Raw genomic sequence first — 20,893 nt, forward strand, 5'->3', positions numbered from 1 at the left:
CTCCAGGGCCTGGACCTCAGAATTGGCCTTGGTGGCCTCCTGTCTGGCCGCTGTCAGCAAGAACCCTGCTGAGTCAGACCCCTACCTGCTATCTGATTCAAGGCCTCACACCTGCCCCAGGTGAATCTGGTCACCTGGCTGCCTGACCTGTGGTGGCGCAGTGGATAAGGCGTCAACCTGGAACGCTGAGGTTGCTGGTTCGAATCCCTGGGCTTGCCTGGTCAGGGCACATGTGGGAGTTGATGCTTCCTGCTCCTCCCCCCTTCTCTCTGTCTCTGTCTCTCTGTCTCTCTTCTCTAAAATGAATAAATTAAAAAAAAAGAAAAGAAACCTGTTCTGTCAGTTTGGTCGGAACCTCCTGACCCGGGATGTTCTTTTGAAGATTTTTCCAATTGCGGCCCCACCCTGTTCCTTCCTAAATCCCGTCCCTGTGCTCAGCAGGGGCCCTGCCCGCAGCCCCATCCTGTCCACGTCCACCACGGTCACAGAGTGAAGTCCAGGTCTCAAGCAGAGGCGCTGACAGCCTGGGACCCCGCAGGACAGCACTCACCCTGCTCATCCGAAACAGAAATGGGCAGGAAGCAGACAGACTGAGCCCTCACCTGCCCTGCCCCGGGGGTTTCCCAGCGGGCTCACTTGTCCAGGGGCTGGGGGTCCCTCCACCTCAGGGTACTGTCCATCTGCTCTGTCACCAGAAAAGGTCAGTGCCTTCTAGAGTCCCTGCCCCTCTCGAGGCCGGGATAGGAGCACAGGGCGGAATCAGGCGGGATTACCCTGGGCACCGGCCGGCCCAGCTTCTCGGTGTCTCAGCTCACAGGGTGATATTTGTTTCCTCTTGAATTAGAATTACTTTAAAGAGCCCTGGCTGGTTGGCTCAGTGGTAGAGCGTCGGCTTGGCGTGCAGGAGTCTCGGGTTCGATTCCCAGCCAGGGCACACAGGAGAAACGCCCATCTGCTGCTCCACCCCTCCCCCTCTCCTTCCTCTCTGTCTCTCTCTCTTCCCCTCCCGCAGCTGAGGCTCCAGTGGAGCAAAAAGATGGTCCGGGCGCTGGGGATGGCTCCATGGCCTCTGCCTCAGGTGCTAGAATGGCTCTGGTTGCAACAGAGCGATGTCCCAGAGGGGCAGAGCATTGCCCCCTGGTGGGCGTGCCGGGTGGATCCCGGTCGGGCACATGCGGGAGTCTGTCTGACTGCCTCCCTGTTTCCAGCTTCTGAAAAATAAAATAAAAAAATAAAAAAGAATTACTTTAAAGGTTATTCAGTATTTACGTAATTATGTATGGGGTCTCACATGACAAAAACAGAGTCGATAGGCCAACAGCAGGATGTCTGCAGGAGGAGAAACTGAGTACTGCTCAGGAAGCCCTGGGTGCCGGGCGGTTTGCAGGCAAGAGCGTGCAAGTTCAGGACACGGTCTCCAGGGACCAGTTCCCAATGGGGACACCATCCAGGCTGGCTTCCCTGTCGTGTGGAAGAGGTGGGGTTGTGACTTCCTCAGAGGCGTGTCTGGAGAAGGGCTGTGTGTGATGCACGTCGGGCCCAGACACATAGGAAAGGATGCGGCACACTGGAGGATGAAGGAGCTAGGTGCCTGTCGGGTCACCTGTGGCAGACCTGGCCGTGTCACTGGGCTGCTTGGTCTGCACCACAAACACGCCGGAAGGGGATAGGGCCTCGGCCAGAGTGACTCCTCTGTGCTGCCTTCTGCTCACCTGTGTGCTCAGGTGAGGACCCAGCGCTCCTGCCTCCAGTCCAGCTCCGTGGTCAGAGGTCAGCGCTCCTGCCTCCAGCCCAGCTCCGTGGTCAGAGGTGAGCGCTCCTGCAGCCAGCCCAGCTCCGTGGTCAGAGGTCAGTGCTCCTGCCTCCAGCCCAGCTCCGTGGTCAGAGGTGAGCGCTCCCGCAGCCAGCCCAGCTCCGTGGTCAGAGGTGAGCGCTCCTGCCTCCAGCCCAGCTCCGTGGTCAGAGGTGAGCGCTCCCGCAGCCAGCCCAGCTCCGTGGTCAGAGGTGAGCGCTCCTGCCTCCAGCCCAGCTCCGTGGTCAGAGGGGAGCGCTCCTGCAGCCAGCCCAGCTCCGTGGTTAGAGGTGAGCACTCCTGCAGCTCGTCCAGCTCCGTGGTCAGAGGTGAGCACTCCTGCAGCCAGCCCAGCTCCGTGGTCAGAGGTGAGCGCTCCTGCAGCCAGCCCAGCTCTGTGGTCAGAGGTGAGCGCTCCTGCCTCCAGTCCAGCTCCGTGGTCAGAGGTGAGCGCTCCTGCAGCCAGCCCAGCTCCGTGGTCAGAGGTGAGCACTCCTGCAGCCAGCCCAGCTCTGTGGTCAGAGGTGAGCGCTCCTGCAGCCAGCCCAGCTCTGTGGTCAGAGGTGAGCGCTCCTGCCTCCAGTCCAGCTCCGTGGTCAGAGGTGAGCGCTCCTGCAGCCAGCCCAGCTCCGTGGTCAGAGGTGAGTGCTCCTGCAGCCAGCCCAGCTCCGTGGTCAGAGGTGAGCGCTCCTGCAGCCAGCCCAGCTCCATGGTCAGAGGTGAGCGCTCCTGCCTCCAGTCCAGCTCCGTGGTCAGAGGTGAGCGCTCCTGCAGCCAGCCCAGCTCCGTGGTCAGAGGTGAGCACTCCTGCAGCCAGCCCAGCTCTGTGGTCAGAGGTGAGCGCTCCTGCCTCCAGTCCAGCTCCGTGGTCAGAGGTGAGCGCTCCTGCAGCCAGCCCAGCTCCGTGGTCAGAGGGGAGCGCTCCTGCAGCCAGCCCAGCTCCGTGGTCAGAGGTGAGCACTCCTGCAGCCAGCCCAGCTCCGTGGTCAGAGGTGAGCGCTCCTGCAGCCAGCCCAGCTCCGTGGTCAGAGGGGAGCGCTCCTGCAGCCAGCCCAGCTCTGTGGTCAGAGGTCAGCGCTCCTGCCTCCAGTCCAGCTCCGTGGTCAGAGGTGAGCGCTCCTGCCTCCAGCCCAGCTCCGTGGTCAGAGGGGAGCACTCCTGCAGCCAGCCCAGCTCCATGGTTAGAGGTGAGCACTCCTGCAGCTCGTCCAGCTCCATGGTCAGAGGTGAGTGCTCCTGCAGCCAGCCCAGCTCCATGGTTAGAGGTGAGCACTCCTGCAGCCAGCCCAGCTCCGTGGTCAGAGGTGAGCGCTCCCGCAACCAGCCCAGCTCCGTGGTCAGAGGTGAGCGCTCCTGCCTCCAGCCCAGCTCCGTGGTCAGAGGTGAGCGCTCCTGCCTCCAGCCCAGCTCCGTGGTCAGAGGTGAGCGCTCCTGCCTCCAGCCCAGCTCCGTGGTCAGAGGTGAGCGCTCCTGCCTCCAGCCCAGCTCCGTGGTCAGAGGTGAGCGTAGTCCTGGTGGGAGGCACCGGGTGAGGCTGTGCTCAGCCTGTGTCTGCAGGTAGGGACACCCCGTGGTGTCCTCAGAAACCCCCAGCATCATGCTTCTGTCTGGGACTTTCTTTCAGGCAGAAAATAGACTCATGACATAGAGGGCCTGGTGGATTTTTCTGGCGTGCAACTTCTATTTGGCTAGTTAAATTAATTGTCCATTAAAGTAACTAGTGGTCACCGGAAAGTTCCCAGGACAGCGATTCTCAGAGCTACATAGCCCCTGGACTGGTCACAGAGGCCCGGGGCTCAGTCAGCTCTCCTGGGTGCAGTGAACGTGGGCCCAGCACCACCCTCCTCTGTGTAAAAAACAAGACCCGACAGGCAGCCTGGCTGCCCAGACATCATGTGGCCACTTTGTCACAAAGACCACCACACCCGTGACAACGCCGAGAACTACCGCCCTCAAGAACAGGCAGCAGGTCAGGGGTGACTGAGACCCTCCGTCCGTGAAGGAAACCATTCCTCGTGGTTTGCTACGAATGTATGTATCATTACACTATACCTTGTTGTAAAGAGATTGTCAGCAACTTCTCTGAGCCCGACAGCTGCATGTGGGCTGAAGATTTGCGGTCCACGTAGCCAGGAAGGGGTTGTGTTGGCTGATGACTAAGTGCACATGCTCACGTGTGCGAGAGGGACTGGAAGAAAGAATTCTCCCGGTAGAAAATGTCCAAACTCGCCAGATACCACTGTGAGCAGCGGTGAACTAAGCGTGGGCTGGTCGCCCGGACGCTAAGAAGCATCACTAACACTGAAACCCAAGCAATCGCCTGGAAATGTCTCACGTTGCTTCCAAACGAGCAAAATTAGAAGCTAATTAGAAAAAGGAGTGTAAGGAGGAGTTCACAGCACTTAGCCATCAGCAAGCAGGCCGGTGGTGGCAGGAGGACCGTCCTGAGACGTCCCAGCAGCAGCACCGCGCCCACCTGGGCCTCGGCCCTGTCCACTGCGGCAGGGCTTCTGAACTCAGTGGACATCCGGCTGCACGAAGTCCATTGTGCCCGGGCATTCCTGAGCCTTTTCCTTCCTTCCTCAGTCTGATGGGTGTTTTGGTCAGGAAAACCAGGTTTTCAGCTGAAGGAAGCGCAGTTATTACTAAACTCTCTGAAGCCAGATTTCCCAGACAGTAACTGTGGGAGAGTTCGTTTGTGTGCAGACGGAAGTCGGCCTGGAGCAGCAACTTCCAGAGAGGCGCACCACCCAGCCGCGGAGGGCTGGGGGCCTCTCGGGCCCTCTGTTTCCTTATCGAGAGCGGACCCACAGTCCTTGCCACAGCCCCTCCCTCTCTGCAGGTTCCTGAATGAGCTCTGGTCTCAGGCTCTGAAGCTGAGTCATTCTCCGGATCTGGGAAAAGTAGCGGAACTCCAGCAACCTAGGGATCTGGGGAAAGAGGAGTTTAGATAAAACTTGGTAGTACAAAGAAGAAAGGACCATGGATACCGAACTCACACACATCACTGTGGCCCGCTTAGAGCTGAGGTCGGGGTGCAGGGCTTCCCTGGGGGTGTCCTGCTCCTGGAGAGAACCCCCCCCCCCCGTCCGAGGCCCCAGGCACACTGCTGTTTCCATGAGGGGCAGCACCCTTCTGCCTGGACCTGGCTCATCCAGGTGCCGCCCGCCGAGACCACATGTGGTTACGGGGCACTGGCATAAACCTGGATGTAAGTAGTGATGCCAAAAGGAAGAAGTTTATGCATGAAAACAATCAGATGTTTAGGAAGCCCCTTAATGACTACATTTAAAGTGTTGGGAGGGCAGCATTTTCAAAATTAAACGAAAAAAATCTCCCATAAGTAGTAGTAATTTTAGAGGAAATTGATGGAAGCTGTCTATTCACACATAGTTGTAACGGATGGCTTTAATTAGCTTGGAACAGGTTGATAACTTGTACCCTAAAGCATCTCTTAGAAGTTCCTTCTGTTCCACAACTACAAGACCGTTCTTCAATTGCTTCTGGAATTCTAATTTAATAATATGGCCTGAGCTGAAGGGCAGTTACCTCCCCTCTTCTCCCCCGGGCTCGCTGCTGTGTTCTCCAGGCTCATCCACGCGCCTCCCCCTCCAGGAAGGGGTTCCTGCTGCACCCGAGTGATGTCTGGCTCCTTGTCCCTCTGCTCCCCACATGGAGCCCTGGACGTGTGACTGCCACTGTGTGGAGGTGGCCATCAGGACACGTTTGCCCTCGCAAATTCCTGAGTAAATGAAGACAAACAAGAGCTTACATCGATGACTCGCTTTTGGTGAAAGCACACAGGAAGGGTGGATTTAAGCAGCACCCCTTGGAGAGTCCACACGACTCAAACACACGGACGCCCCGAAGGGTGGTGGGTACCAGCCGGAAGTGTCGAGGCTGATCCGAGACCATGTTGGTTCATCGCAGTGGAGAAGCTGCTGCTCAGAGTGTTGCTGGAAAGAATACCGTGGTCTAGAAATGAGTGTTTTAAAGATTTTTTATTTATTCATTATAGAGAGGGGGGGGGAGAGAGAGAGAGAGAGAGAGAGAGAAGAGGGGAGGAGCAGGAAGCATCAACTCCCATATGTGCCTTGACTAGGCAAGCCCAGGGTTTCGAACCGGCGACCTCAGCATTTCCAGGTCGACGCTTTATCCACTGCGCCACCACAGGTCAGGCCTAGAAATGAGTGTTTTGAAGTTACGGAAACCGCAGCTGAGTATATGAAGGTAATGAGTCCCATGGCGAGTGTCCTGAATAGGGTTAGTTCACTTGACTCCTCGAGGCAGAGTCTCACCTGCCCAGTAAGAAAAGGTGTTCTGCTGACCTGGAGAGTCTGAGGACTGAGGGGTTACAAAGTCAAGTCAAACTCGCCTGTAGCCCCTGGACTTCGCAGGCAGCACCTTGTGGTCAGCGGGGCAGCTCAGGCGGAGCCCACGGAAGGCTTCCAGGCTGAGGCGCAGGGCTGGACACAGATACCTACCCGGGTGGACGCCTGATTGTGGAGCGAGCCGTCCTCGGTGGTGAAAACAGCCCCTGTTTAGCCCTGTGGTGTCTCAGCCCCCACTTCCCGGGAGGCCTGGCCCTCCCCACCACCCAGCCACCAGGGCAGACTGGCCCTGCTCGTCCACGTCTTCTGGGCTGATGGCTCAGCGCCGTGTCCCACCTGCTGGTAAATATATTGAGTCCCATTTCTGTCAGTTCTCCCGTGGGAAAAGCCACGAGGAAGTCTAAGCCCTGACCAGACGCCCCCTTCCCTGGGTCACCCCTCCCTGTAATCCTTTCAGGCACAGGAGACTTGGGAGGGAGGGAGAGGACGTGAACATTTCCTGCGTGGATGAGGTGTTTGTGTATGCCCAAGCCCACTGAATCACATCGACTAAACGTGTGCTTTTTTCTGGTATAGCAAGTACACCTTGATGAAGCTGTTAAATATCAGAATTAAAAATAAAAGTAAGATCTAAGGAAAGTGAGATCATATGCCTAGAGGCAGGAATGATCCGGTCTAACGACTGGCTAAACTAAGCAAAATGTGAAGAAAAAAAAAGGACCCAAAGCTCACAGACTTTTCAGCAGGTGGCAGGGTCCGTCCTGCTGCTTGCTCAGTGATCTCAGCACCAAAGCGCCACGCGGGCTGGTGCGCTGCGCCTGGCAGTGAGTGGCGCCGGTGCCCCAGCGCACGGGCGCTGGCTGTGGCTGCCCGAGTGACGGGGCCGTGGGTGGGGGTGACGGACACGAAGGGGGGGGCACAGAAGCAAAGGTCCACGTATCCCTCCCTCACTCCTGCAGGGGCCGCAACTGCTCCTCGTCCTGAGGCCATCCGGCAGCTCTCATGATGGGAAAGGTGCCTCGTGCAGGGGGCACGTGGGGACAGGGAGCGGAGACAGGATATGTGGCGCCGGGGCCACCATGCTCTCAGCCCTGCCCGCGGGGTCTCTGCACCTGTAACCCCACTTTGCAGCAGTTTCCTCATTACCCCTCCGGGTTACCCAGGGCAGAGCTGCCGAACTCAGGTCGTGGGACTCCGCAGAAGACTGTCCAGAGCTCCCAGCTGCGTCCTCTGGAAAATCCCGCCCACGGTGTCCTGGATGCCCTCCTGCTCCCCCGAGTCCGGAGTGCGGACACAGGCGCCCTCTCCTGGGAGGACTGAGAATGCAGGCTGCGTGGTGCCATCTCGGTTCCGAGGTGTCCGCCACCCACCCCCGCCGCATGCAGCCTGGTGGCCTGGGGGGCGGGCGGCAGTGTGTCCTCCGTGTGAGTCTGCTGAAGTCCGGGAGGCTGAGACACAGGCTCCCCGGCACCAGGCACCCGACAGCAGGAACCCCTTGTCGTGGCGCCCCGGGCTGCTGCTGTGACTCTATCGACTGCGGAGAAGGAACCCACTGCCTTGTGTCCTCCCCAGGGCAGGCCGGCAGTCACCCAGGACATACAACAGGCCACATGGGAGTGTTATTACCTGAGGCTCCGCCTATGTGGTCTTCACACAGCTACATGTCACAGTGACACGCTCCACTGCGTGTGGCACGTGTTTACCAGTCAAGCTCTGTTTTGTTTCACAAGTAGGACCACAGTGCAGGTCCCCGAGTGGGGGTTGAGGTCCTGGAGTTTTGGGTGAGGGTCTCCTCTCATTTCCATGCAGGCCCCATGACAGAGCAGGGGGCAGTGCTCAGGGCCAGGGGGTCCGGGGATGGTGGCCCCATGTGGCTGAGCTTGTACGGTGCTTGAATGACGCACTGGGCACCAGCAGAGTGAGTCTGAGGTCACAGGCCTGGGCTCCAGCTTGGCCGCCTGCCCGACTCTCAAGAGTCCAGCCTGGGCCGGGACAGGGACAGACAGGAGACACCCGCGGCTGACTTCTCACCGCGTCACTCGGCCTCCACAGAGGGCGTCCTGGGACCTTGGGGACACGTATCATCTGCGACTCCCCTGCGACCCTGTCCCCATGGCCAGGAACCAGCCCTGCTCCTGGGGGGCGGTGACAGGAGGGCACGGGAGGTGGGTGCACAAAGAAGAGGCTGGGACATTTGAGTATGCAGAAGTTTAGCTCACGGGGTCTTTTACTCTAGTTCTCACCATAATTATGACCAAATTCAAGCAGGTTCAGCCTGGCTTTCCTTTCCATTTTCTAATGAGCTTTAACTCTGTGCTCCCCGACCCGCCAAGTGCGAAAGGCTTGTCACTGGTGCATACGTGACCTGACTCCTGACACAGCTGTTCCCACAGTTGCGTCCCTCTGCCCCCAAAACACAGGCTCTTCAGGACGAGGTTTGATGGAGGAGTGTCGTCACTTACCTACAACGGAGCTCTTGTAACCCCGCCCCCTGGAGGAGTGTCGTCACTTACCTACAACGGAGCTCTTGTAACCCCGCCCCCTGGAGGAGTGTCGTCACTTACCTACAACGGAGCTCTTGTAACCCCGCCCCCTGGAGGAGTGTCGTCACTTACCTACAACGCAGCTCTTGTAACCCCGCCCCCTGGAGGAGTGTCGTCACTTACCTACAACGCAGCTCTTGTAACCCCGCCCCCTGGAGGAGTGTCGTCACTTACCTACAACTGAGCTCTTGTAACCCCGCCTCCTGGAGGAGTGTCGTCACTTACCTACAACGCAGCTCTTGTAACCCCGCCCCCTGGAGGAGTGTCGTCACTTACCTACAACTGAGCTCTTGTAACCCCGCCCCCTGGAGGAGTGTCGTCACTTACCTACAACGCAGCTCTTGTAACCCCGCCCCCTGGAGGAGTGTCGTCACTTACCTACAACGCAGCTCTTGTAACCCCGCCCCCAAGGCGGCGTCGCTCGCCCAAGCGCTCACCATCACCAACATTTTTCCGGATTCCTCCACTGTTTACCAGGTGCTTAATTCAGGACTTACCAGGAGGTGTCCACGTCCTTCAAATTAGTGTGACAACATCACAGTAGGGTGAGTGAGCACATTCCATGTGGCCACTCAAAAGCTGTGATTAAAAGAAGGAAAATTATAATTTTCTCCAGACCTACAGCAACCCCATGTATTCAGAGTAATCCTCCACAGATTTAAAAAAAAAAAAAATCTCATCATGATTGACAAGGAAAGTGCTGGAAAAGTCTTCAGCTCTCAGAAAGACTGAATTTGGGAATTTTGCCTAATTTGACATTTACTGAAATACAGAGTTGAACCTGGTGTTGGAGACTGCTTCCCACCCAAGGCGAAACCCACGCAGGGAGCCAACATGCAGGGCTCCTCAGGCCGCACCCCACAGCCAGTCCCTGCGGCCCGCACTGCGTGTGGCTAGCGCCCGGAGCGGCCGTCCCCAGCCGGGCCCTGCGGCCCGCACTGCGTGCGGCTAGAGCCCGGAGTGGCCGTCCCCAGGCGGGGGCTGACTCGGGCAGGACTCACCTGGCCCTGGGCCTCCCCACACGCCCTCACTGTCTATCAGAATAAAACCGTGATGGTGTCATGTGCTGCCAGTGACAATATCGGCAATGAACTCAGCAAAGCCCCTCCTGGGCACATGCCAGGTGCCCTGGAGGTGAAAGAGGGCAGCGCGGGGCCTGGTTTCCCAATAGCGAGGACACCAGCACTCACAAGCACTCAGCATCGTGCGTGACCTGCCTCACTTACTCCTTACACAATCCACCATCACCCCAGTCGGAAGTTGCCACCATCCACGCATGAGGTGTGATCCCGCGTCACGGGTGCTGACCATGAACCACGAGGGTCAGAGATTTCCAGCCTCCACTGCGGTCATCACACCTGGACCACTATGGCCACCGATGCTGGGCAGTCACCAGGGGAGGTGAGTCAGGAACTGAGGGAGCCCAGCACTGAGCCTGCGTGTCGTCTCGGTCTGGAGGACAGAAGTCCCAGGGCAGGCTGTCACGACAGGGTGGGCTCCTTCCCAGGGCCCGGGGAAGGTCAGTCCAGGCCTCTCCCAGCTTCTGGTTTCTGGAAATCCTTGGTGTGTGGTGGCATCACTGTCTCTGCCTCCATCTTCACATGGCCGCCTCTCTGTGTCTGTCCCCACAGTCCCCTTTTTATGAGGTCACCAGTCATATTGGGGTGGGGACCCCATCACTGACTCCAGTGTAACTACTCATCCTAACAATTCTATCTGCATTGACCCTATTTCCAAATGTCCCATTCTGAGGTGCTGGAGCTTAGGGCTTCAGCACATTGATTTCTGGGGGACACACTTCAAACCCTAATAAAGAGGAGAGAGAAAATGTGAGCAGAGAGCAGGCTAGGCCGGAAGAACTGAGGGGTGTGCCTATGTGGCGGGCTGGTGGGGCCCGAGCATGCTGCGGCTCAGAGGGGTCCTGGGCTGTCGGCATCTCCCTCTGGACTCGGTCATCATGGGATCAGCCCGGGCAGTGTGGTGGGACCAGGCTCTGGGTCAGCAAGTAACCAAGAGGCAGGGGTGTGAGTGCTGCACGTCCCTAAGGGGAGGGCCCGTCTCCTGTGGGTGAGATGTGAGGCCCCGGGAAGCAGAACGTCCAGCTCAAGACACACCGTCAAGTGCAGGGAGAGAGCAGGAGAAATCTCGTCCAGTTGCAGCTCATGCACAGACTGGGCTTCACTGCCCGTCCGGGGCCAGCACGCCTCGTGCTCCCTCGCAGGACCGTCCCAACCGTGAGGTGGGCCGGCCTGCTCTCCTCATCCGGCAGCCTGGTGCTTGGAGTTGTGTGCACATGGTGAAGGCATGAGGGAGCAGGGATTGATCCGGGAAAGAACAACCAGACTTTTATGAAGAAACAATTTAAACCCTATTTAAGGACAAAGATATGAGCAAATGGGAGATTATGTTCTGGGATGTGATTTAATTTGCGAAGATGCCAGTAGTGCTCAAAGGCAAGTAAGAGTCCCAGATGAAATCTTAGGTAAACTAGAAGCATCGTTTGAAATTCATGTGGAAAAAGAAAAATGCGTAAGTGGCAAAGTAAATTTTAGAACAGAGGCAACGGGGCCCTCCGGTAGGGCCGTGAGCAACACAGAGCCACGGTGGGGCTGCCGGAGCGAACGGGTGTCCCGCAGAGCAGGGCAGGGTACAGAGCAGACGCTTGTCCTGAAGGAGGCCCGGTATTTAATAAAGACGGCCACTCCACGGTCAGTAGAGAAAGGACAGGATGTTTGATGTTGTGATTGAGAAGCTTGCTCTTTATATGGAGGGAAAACGAAGGTGGAGTCCCAGTGTGGTCAGATCAAACGTGGGCTTCCACAGGTCAGACGCGCGACATCAAGGTGAACTCACAGCTGACAGACAGGCAGGGGTTAGGGGTCTGTGGATGGGGAAGAAACGGTACCCAAACCTCAATGACACAGATCGTCAGCACACTTGGTGAGCGTGCTCACATAGATGGTAAACACAACACAGACAGACAGACGTCTGCACTCAGAACATGCAAGTGCTTCCTGCAGACAGAAAACAGGAAATGACTTGTGGGCCACCCCAGCTCCCCGCTGAGCCGTGGAGGAAGCAGCCCAGAGCCGTGACAGGAACCAGCAGAGGTGCGACAGGGGTTCTGGGAGGCTCTGCAGGCAGCACTCCAGCCGGACAAGGACAGACGTGGGAAAACAGGAGGCCCCTGGGGGGGGCCTGGGAGGCACACCCTGCGCTCTCCCCAGGACCTCAGAGTCCAGGACACCGGTCCTGGCCCCACAGCCGCAGGAGGAGGAAGCACAGACTGGCGAGGTCAGCGTGGACGTCCAGAGAGCAGTGAGAACCCACTCAGACGGGCAGAGAGCCACACGCACCAATTAAAAACTGGCTGAGAGATAGAGGATGGAATGAGACACAGCATGACAAATTCATTTTGTAAAGGCCTTTCTCTTTCTAAAAAATTTATATATACTCATTAATTGAACACAGAGAGAGAGAGGGAGAGGGAGAGGGAGAGAGAAACACTGATTTCTGTTCTGCTTATTTTATGCATTCTTTGGTTGATTCTTGTGTGTGCTCTGACCTGGGGTCAAACCTGCAACCTTGTCCTGTCTGGACAACGCTCTAGCCGTCTGAGGGACCAGCCAGAACTGTAGAAAGCAGCTGCAGGAAACATGCTGCCCATTTTGAGGTTAGGGTCCGGGACAGGGTCGCAGACTGGCGAGACTGCCACCATGAGGCTGCAGGAGGGCAGGGCGCCCTGGCGTCATTCTTTGGGGGGGGGGGACAGGAAGAGAGCGAGGACAGCCCCTCCCGGGGCTCCCACAGCACTGACCACACACAAGGCACAGTCAGCACAGACCTTCAGATCCAAGGAGGCTTTAAACTTTATAAAATATATAGCAACTTCAAACTACACAGTTTACTCTATTTAACAGAATGTACATTTAAATTTATATAGGAATTAGAAAAACAGACTTACTAAGTAGTAATTAAAAAATACACAATTTTTTAAAAGTGAAAAATTTCAATTTTATAAACCCAGTTGCTCACGTCAAGTCTGCACGACATCTTCCCTTCTGTGGCTACACGAGCAAATGATAGAGCAGAAGTGTCTTCACAGTCCCAGGGTTCGGGCCGCGAGAGAATTCAGGGACTTCATCTCCTGTGGGAAGGACCTGTGTCTCCACAGTCCTTGCTAAATGCCAGCGCCTCTCAGGTGGAGGCTGCCTTCCTCACTGCTTCTCTGGAAGCACATGTGTGAGCCAGTAGTTAAAGAAGGCTGAGATCACGTTGGCCTGCTCTGCAAGCAAAAACAAAACCAGAATAGAACAAAACAAAGAAGAAACATTACAAACATTATTTTGTGGATATTAGCCCGAAATGAACTCCGAATAACCCAGTGAAACACAACTCTGGTGCAGAGATGCTGATGGCCGTCACACATCACATGACAGACACGGTGGAGAGGACGGACCCCCTCCCCGTGTCTGTACTTGCAGGGGCAAGCTCTGCAGAGCACCGCGCTGTGAAGCGGCACGGGCTGCACCTGGCCGAGAGCGCCACTAGAAACAAACGGGATGTCGAAGACGAACAAACGAGTGAGAAGCCAAGTGGAACTAACTCTCGAGTTGGTGCTGGGATAACAGTGTTCAAGTTCCACGGAAGCTACGGCTGTCCAGAACAGCCACACACCCTGTGACACCACCTGTCCCTGCTGTCTCGGGAGACTCACAGCCCCGAGGGAGACCCTCAGAGTCCCACTCGTCACCTGCTGGTCAGACTAATAACCCCAGAGGCACACAGGGACCCACTGGCCGCCACCCCACCTGGAGCACAGGGTCGAGGAGCAGGGCAGGCTGCCCCTCAGAGGCACAGCGCTGTGGTTCTCCTCTGGGTCACTCCGCCCAGCCCCACCACCGGTCAGCCAACAGGCCACGGTACCGTCTCCACTCTCCACTTCTCTGTTCCCTCTGGAACCACCCGATCGAGCCTGCGACCTTCCCACTCCAAGTCCTGCTCCCCCACTGTCTCTCACATCCACACCAGCTCAGTCAGCAAACCTGCCAATCCTGTTCCCTGGGACGGTGACCACACTGGGAGTGACCAAAGGCCCTCACTCCATCTCAGCACAACAGGGACATCTTGCCAAGTGCTGTCGGACCCTGTGCCCCAGCTTCCAGGAACCCCATTCCTCTCGGAACAAGAACCCACAGACTCCCGTCACCTCGGGGCCTCTGCAGCCAGTCCTTGTCAGCTGCCCCTGGCCAGACCTCTGCCCCTGGCTGCAAGGACCCCCCTTCCTGCCTTGCTCTGAGCCCACGTCTCCAGGGGCTGTGTCAGAGGGTTTGTATGTTCTGTCCCCTCTGCTGGCTCCCTGCACCCCCTGGAGAACATGCCAGGCCCGGGCTGCTGCCCTGGTCACCCAGCCCCACCTCTTCACTGAGCCATCCCGCCAATCACACGGGCCCGGGGCTGCTCTGCTGACGCACTTACTTTGCTGTCAGAATTTTATATCCCGTTTTTGACTCTTCAGCTGTGCTGAGATTTCTGAGCATGGAAACCCTGCATTAACGGAAACGTGTCCCGTGCCCGTTCTGGGTCAGACACAGTGCTGGGCAGCTACGGTGGCTACAAAGGTCCTGATTGTCTGATTTTCAGTGTTTGAAGATTTCTGTGGCCTAAATATTCCCACCGCTCACTTCAAGTACCAGAGCTGAGTGGCCGGGGCAGGGGAGACATGAGCAGTCGGCTCTGCACACAATGTCTGCACGGACTGGGGCACTTCCACTTCAACTCATGAAAATATGGCCCCAGGAGGCGGTAGCTGCCAAGTCTGGAAAGTGAGATGTGTGTCACTCTGTTTCTAGACCCTCCTCCAGGCCACACCCGAACCGGCTGCTCTGACGGGCGGCGTACCTGGCGGCATGCTGCAGTGCTCCGCGAACACCTGCAGGGCGCGCTGCAGCCTCTCGGGAGCCTGCAGGAGCAGCAGCGTCTTCATGTGGTCCAGGACCAGCAGGTCTGCCAGCGGCACGCTGCGAGCTTCCAGGCCTTTAAACAGCTCTTCAGTGGCCTCTAGGAAGGCTGGGTCTGTATCCTTGGAGACACCTAGACAAAGGCAGGACCGCATAGAAACGCGTTTTATTTTTGTTCCTGTGAAGGAACTGAAGACCAGCGTGACGAGAGGTAACAGAGCAGCATCCTGAGCAGTGAACTAGACGCTGCTGACTGCAAACCAGGTGTCTGCTCGTGATCCGACCTGGGAAACAGTCTCCACACACAACAGGTGGGCGAATCCCACGGGTGGGTAAGCAGGACAAGGGCACTGAGCTCCGCAGTGGGGTCGGGTCTCAGGACAAGGGCACTGAGCTCCGCAGTGGGGTCGGGTCTCAGGACAAGGGCACTGAGCTCCGCAGTGGGGTCGGGTCTCAGGACAAGGGCACTGAGCTCCGCAGTGGGGTCGGGTCTCAGGACAAGGGCACTGAGCTCCGCAGTGGGGTCGGGTCTCAGGACAAGGGCACTGAGCTCCGCAGTGGGGTCGGGTCTCAGGACAAGGGCACTGAGCTCTGCAGTGGGGTCAGGTCTCAAGCGGCAAGGAGACCAGGGACAGGCGGCTCTGGCCCCTGCTGCTCCTGTGAGGACAGCTCCTCCTCTTCTGTCCTCACCACTGACCAGTGCTGCACGTGTGGGGGGTTGTGCATCCATTCTGCTTGGAGTTCACAGAATCGTGAATCTGACTTTATAACCTTTGTCAACTTTGAAGAACTGCCAGTCTCATCTCCTTAAACACCGCTGTGGCCTCTGGGGACTCAGTCGTCATGTGAGCTTCCAGGACCCCCCGTGTCTCCCCCTCTGTCCTTCTGGCTCTGCCTGTGGCCAGGCCTACCGGATACTAGTTCTCTTTTAGGTAAATCTAATCTGTTGTTTGAACTCATGTTTGCATTCTTAATTAGTTACTGTATTTTTCAGATCCAAGATTTCCATTTATCTTAATAGATTCAAATTAACTGGTAATTTTTTTTATTTTTATTTTTTGTGGCAGAGACAGAGAGAGTCAGAGAGAGGGACAGATAGGGACAGACAGACAGGAAGGGAGAGAGATGAGAAATATCAATTCTTCATTGCGGCTCCTTAGTTGTTCATTGATTGATTTCTCATCAATGAACCCTCCTTGACCAGGGGGCTACAGACCGAGTGACTCCTTGCTTGAGCCAGCGACCTTGGGTCCAAGCTGGTCAGCCTTGCTCAAACCAGATGAGCCTGTGCTCAAGCTGGCGACCTCAGGGTCTCGAACCTGGTTTCTCCGCATCCCAGTCTGACGCTCTATCACTGCGCTACCGCCTGGTCAGGTTTAACTGGTAAATTTCTTAATTTTTGCTCTATTTCTCCATCTTTGAACATCATGATCACGACTACTTTCTTTTTCTTTTTTTAGTGAGAGAGATAGAGCAAAGGGACAGACAGACAGGAAGGGAGAGATGAGAAGCATCAAATTGTAGTTGTGGCGCTTTAGTTGTTCATTGATTACTTCCCATATGTGCCTTGACCAGGGACCTCCAGCCGACCCAGTGACATCTAGGCTCAAGCCAGCAACCACGGGGTCATGACTATGACCCTGTGCTCAAGCTGGTGAACTTGGGGTTTTGGACCTGGGTCCTCAGCGCCCCAGGTTGATGCTCTATCCGTTGCGCCACCACCTGGTCAGGTGATCACGACTACTTTAAATACCTCGTCTGACACCAGCAGGGCTCCCCACACGGGGGTGCACTTCCACTGCTCGCTCTACGGCTTTGTCCTGTGTCCTGTCTCTGTGTGTCTGGGGCATTGCATGACCAGTTGGAAGACACTGCAGTCCAGGCTGTGACCCTCCTCTGAGCAGTGGCCCCCTCTGCTGGCAGGGGATGGCCCTGCACTCGGCGTCCTGGACCAGCGCTCTGAGGGGCCTTTCTCAGCAGCTCCACACACAGCGTGAGCTGGCCGTTCAGTGTTCTTGGCAAGAGGCTTGTCTGTCATCACACACTGACTATGTCTCTCTCCCAGTGTCACTCGGACATGTGTTATGTTTGCAAAGTGCTGACAAGTGACAGGCAGGTGCAGGTCTTCCCTTCAGAGCCTCTGCTCAGTCCTGCTCACAGGGCTCCTGCGTCTCCGGGTCTGACGCACTAACCTGCTTGTCCCCTGAGCCCTCCGGGTGTGCCCCTCCCTGACCCTCAGCTGTTCAGTAGGATTGTGAGGAACTGTCATCGTTAAAGTTTCTGCTTTTATTTCATCTCCTGTATCAATAGTTACTCAGAGCTGTGCACTGAAACCCCAAGTCACCGCTCACATGTGGGGAGAGGAGACCAAGCCTAACGGGGCACTAACGAGAACGAACAAGTGTCCACCTGGACCCCCAGCCTGCATTCATCGTTTCTTTAGAAATACAGCCGACCCAGCACACTCCAACACTGACGTTACAGTAACAAGGGCGATAAGGCCACATCTGGCACCAGGATGCCCTGTGGCCTCTGCACTGTCTCTTTATGGCCTGAGCTAAGCGCTGTTCAGATCTTAAAATAGTCTGATTTTTGCCTGAAAATTAATGGCTTATTTTGAATATTGGAAATTTTAATATGTTCTGTATTTTAAACATTTAATTATGTTTGCTTATTTTTCCATATAAGTAGATGCCGCTATTCAGAAGAAAAACATAAGAAAACATACCATCATAAAAATACATTTCTTGTGTTGACTTCAAAAAATCGAGGATTCCATCTGCCTTTGCCTCGCAGTCGTTGCCACTGTCCTCCTCGGCCTCCCCTCCGTCCTCTCGGGCCTCCTTGGCGTCCCCGGCGTGGGCTGCGGCCCCCTCGGCGTCCCCTCTGTCCTCTCGGGCCCCCTCGGCGTCCCCGGCGTGGGCTGCGGCCCCCTCGGTGTCCCCTCCGTCCTCCTCGGTGTCGGCGTCCCCGGCGTGGGCTGCGGCCCCCTCGCTGGCGTCTCCTTGCTCCTCCGCGGGCTCGTACAGGAAGCTGATGCCAGAGGCTTTCGTCAGTAAGCCGGCTGCTCTCTTTCTTTTCGTCTGCTGTCTCTTTTTCAGTTTCCTTTTTTTGTTTTTGCTAATTGAGGGGCCATCTGTGTGCTGTGGCTGCAATTTTTCCTGTAGGAGACTCTGCTGCTTCTCTAATTCTGCTTGTTCTAAATGAACACTGTTGGGATTTTTAAATATTTTCTTTGATTTATGCTTTCTAATTCTTCTTCTCTTTGGCTGATCATGAGGATCCTGATCTATAAAAACAAAAATTCAAATAAAACAATTTTCTGTATAATGGAATCATAACAAACATATTAGCCTAAAAACAGTTTCCATTAGATTCTTGTAGAAAAAAAAATTAAAATATTTGCATTACTGATTCTCAACTGTATCTCAACTAATGACACTACCAAGGTGTCTGGCACAATAAAATCAACAGCCCACTTGTTCTTAAAAAGAAAACACATAGGCCCTGGCCGGTTGGCTCAGGGGTAGAGTGCTGGCCCAGCATGTGGAAGTCCTGGGTTCAATTCCCAGCCAGGACACACAGGAGAAGCAACCATCTGCTTCTCTACCCTTCCCCCTCTCCTTTCTCTCTCTCTCTCTCTCTTCCCCTCCCACAGCCAAGGCTCCAGGGGAGCAAAAGTTGGCCCGGGCGCTGAGGATGGCTCCATGGCCTCCACCTCAGGCGCTAGAATGGCTCTGGTTGCAACAGAGCAACGCCCCGGATGGGCAGAGCATCGCCCGCTGGTGGGCATGCCGGGCGGATCCTGGTCAGGTGCATGCGAGAGTCTATCTGCTGCCCCCCCCCCAATAAACAAACAAATAAATAAAAAAGGCACACACAGATTGTGACCCCTGATTAAGAAGACACACACTGGCCCTGACTGGTTGGCTCAGTGGTAGAGCATTGGCCTGGCGTGGGGAAGTCCCGGTTCGATTCCCGGCCAGGGCACATAGGAGAAGCGCCCATTTGCTTCTCCACCCCCCCTCCCTGCTCTCTGTCTCTCTCTTCCCCTCCCGCAGCCGAGGCTCCATTGGAGCAAAGATGGCCCCGGCGCTGGGGATGGCTCCTTGGCCTCTGCCCCAGGCGCTGGAGTGGCTCTGGTCGCGACAGAGTGATGCCCCGGAGGGGCAGAGCATCGCCCCCTGGTGGGCGTGCCGGGTGGATCCCGGTCGGGCGCATGCGGGAGTCTGTCTGACTGTCTCTCCCCGTTTCCGGCTTCAGAAAAATACAAAAAAAAAAAAAAAAGAAGACACACTAAGAAGGGCTGCTGGTGGCCAATGAGCTCAGATGTAAGAAACAGAGCCCAGCAGCCCTTTCTGCGTGAGGGTGCCTCCCACACAAGCTGCCTCAGGGAGAAGCTGCCTAAACTGCCGCCCTGAGTTCTGTTGGCTGAGCCCTTTATAGAGGAGTTCCTGGAATCCTATTTCAGCCAATAGGACTGAGGCTTTCCCCATCCAATCAGAACTGTGCAGCTCCAGCCAATCAGAGTGGCACTATTCTGACTAATCAGGGCAGTGCCTTTTGGACCAATCAATCCACAAGGATTTGGAGTCCTTATCGCATGAGTACAAACCAATCAGGGACCAGGGGTGGAGATTTCTGTCTATATCAGTTAGTTCCCCTCCGGCTCTGGGGGTGCACTTTCCTCTTCCATGGAAGATAGAAGACTGTGTTTCCTTGGCTGCGCTGAAACACCAGAAATGTCTCAGCAGAGCAAGGTGGAGCAGATCAGCACAGTAAGGAGACCAGTGTGGAGTAAGCAGGTCACCAGGAGCAGGATGGTGCAGGGAAGAGCTGTCCAGCCAGAGGAGCCCGGTCTCAGGGCTGCCTCACACCTGTGCTGGCCCACCACTGAGCTGTCTGTCCTGAAGAAAGTCTCCTTCCACACCCCAAACTGGGGATTCCTGTTGGTGCTTTTGGCACCAAAGACCATTGGTTGACAAATAGACATAGTTGTTACAATCATGACATTCTAGGTGGTTTTAAGGATGTAGGAGTTGTTGCAGTTTCACTGGGAGTAAAATTTCACTCCTACACCTGCCCTACAAAATCGGCCAATGATGGTTGTAACACTAATACAAGATGCAATCACTCTGGGCCTTGGTTTCTTCATCAACGAGGTGGAAATGGTGCCACTCCCTAACTCACAGTCTGGGTGAGAATCAGGTGCTAGGCAACATGCTGTCATTTCGGTTCCTCCTCTGAGCCCAGGCACCTTAAGTCCATGGCAGGGAACTGAGTTAGCTGTAGCCATTCTGCTGTGACTCTAGGGTGGCTCCCTGTCCCCTGCAATTGTTAACTTGACCTCACCTGTGATGACAGGGTGCAGAGGCTCGGACTTCCCAAGTCCCCACTCAGTGCCCCCCAATTTTGTCAGTGGGTTCTAGCAGTCATGAAGAGAGGAAAGTCATTAACATGACAGCTCACAGAGGCACAGTTACGACGTGGCAGTGTGGTGCCCTCAGATCCTCGGACAGAAGTAAAGCCCATGAACAACTCTGTTCATGCAGGAGCTTCATTGAAACAACTCTGAAATCTTTGGTTCATTCCTCCTTTCTGTTCCTCAAAGGCCCCCGCCCTGCAAACGCAGGGCTCTTCTCCAGTAAAGCGGCTATGTGCTGACTGCCCATGACGTCCTTGTCTTCAGTTTGTCTAGACCCTCCAGTCCAGAGCACAGGTGTCCGTCTCCACGTCACGCTATCCAACCCACCACTCCAGTGTCCAGAACCTTCTCATCCTCCACCGGTCAGCTACTTTAGACCCTCAAATACAAGGAAAGCTACAGAAAATCTGTTAGGGAAGCAGAGATTTAACTTTGTATAATCTGAGAAGCAAGCTAATTTTGAAAAGCTGTCATCCCTAAAACATACCTTTGCTTTCACACATTAATTTTAGAAATAACCACAGTTCGTCAAAATTCTCTTCGCTGCTGTTTGGCACCTATGTCCTGATGAAGTGCTGTAGTAGAAACAGACACCAAAATAGCCACAGTCCCCAGATCATCCCAGCCTGCAGCTGTACCACTTGACGTGGAAACAAGCGAAGTGTTTTAAAGGAAAAACAGTTTTATTCTGGATTTAATGCTAAGGCTGCAAATGCACGTGATAATCCCCTCAGTATCAATGTGCTCCAGGTGCTAAGAGTAGTAACTTACCTTTAACCTTGACCTAAACCATGTATACGAAGGTCAGTTGTTAAAATATAATGTCAGATGCTTTGGGTTAC

The 20,893-nt window shown here is 55.6% G+C and overlaps 1 protein-coding gene across 2 annotated transcripts in view; it reads right to left on the reverse strand.

Moving 5' to 3' along the window:
* Positions 1–11,068: 11,068 nt before the first annotated feature.
* ERICH1 (glutamate rich 1) overlaps positions 11,069–20,893 on the reverse strand; it is a 30,077-nt gene continuing 20,252 nt past the window's right edge. The window contains exons 4-6 of one of the 2 annotated variants that reach the window (XM_066236551.1): positions 17,355–17,915; positions 14,568–14,759; positions 11,069–12,951 (exon numbers count right to left, since the gene is read on the reverse strand). In XM_066236551.1, coding sequence (XP_066092648.1) covers positions 12,884–12,951; positions 14,568–14,759; positions 17,355–17,915 — 821 coding nt within the window. In that variant the 3' untranslated portion in view covers positions 11,069–12,883. Of the gene's footprint in view, positions 12,952–14,133; positions 14,485–14,567; positions 14,760–17,354; positions 17,916–20,893 lie in introns of those variants that run through there. The other variant, XM_066236552.1, reaches the window with a different exon arrangement.

Source organism: Saccopteryx bilineata, chromosome 6, assembly GCF_036850765.1.
Source record: "Saccopteryx bilineata isolate mSacBil1 chromosome 6, mSacBil1_pri_phased_curated, whole genome shotgun sequence".
Lineage (NCBI taxonomy): Eukaryota > Metazoa > Chordata > Mammalia > Chiroptera > Emballonuridae > Saccopteryx > Saccopteryx bilineata.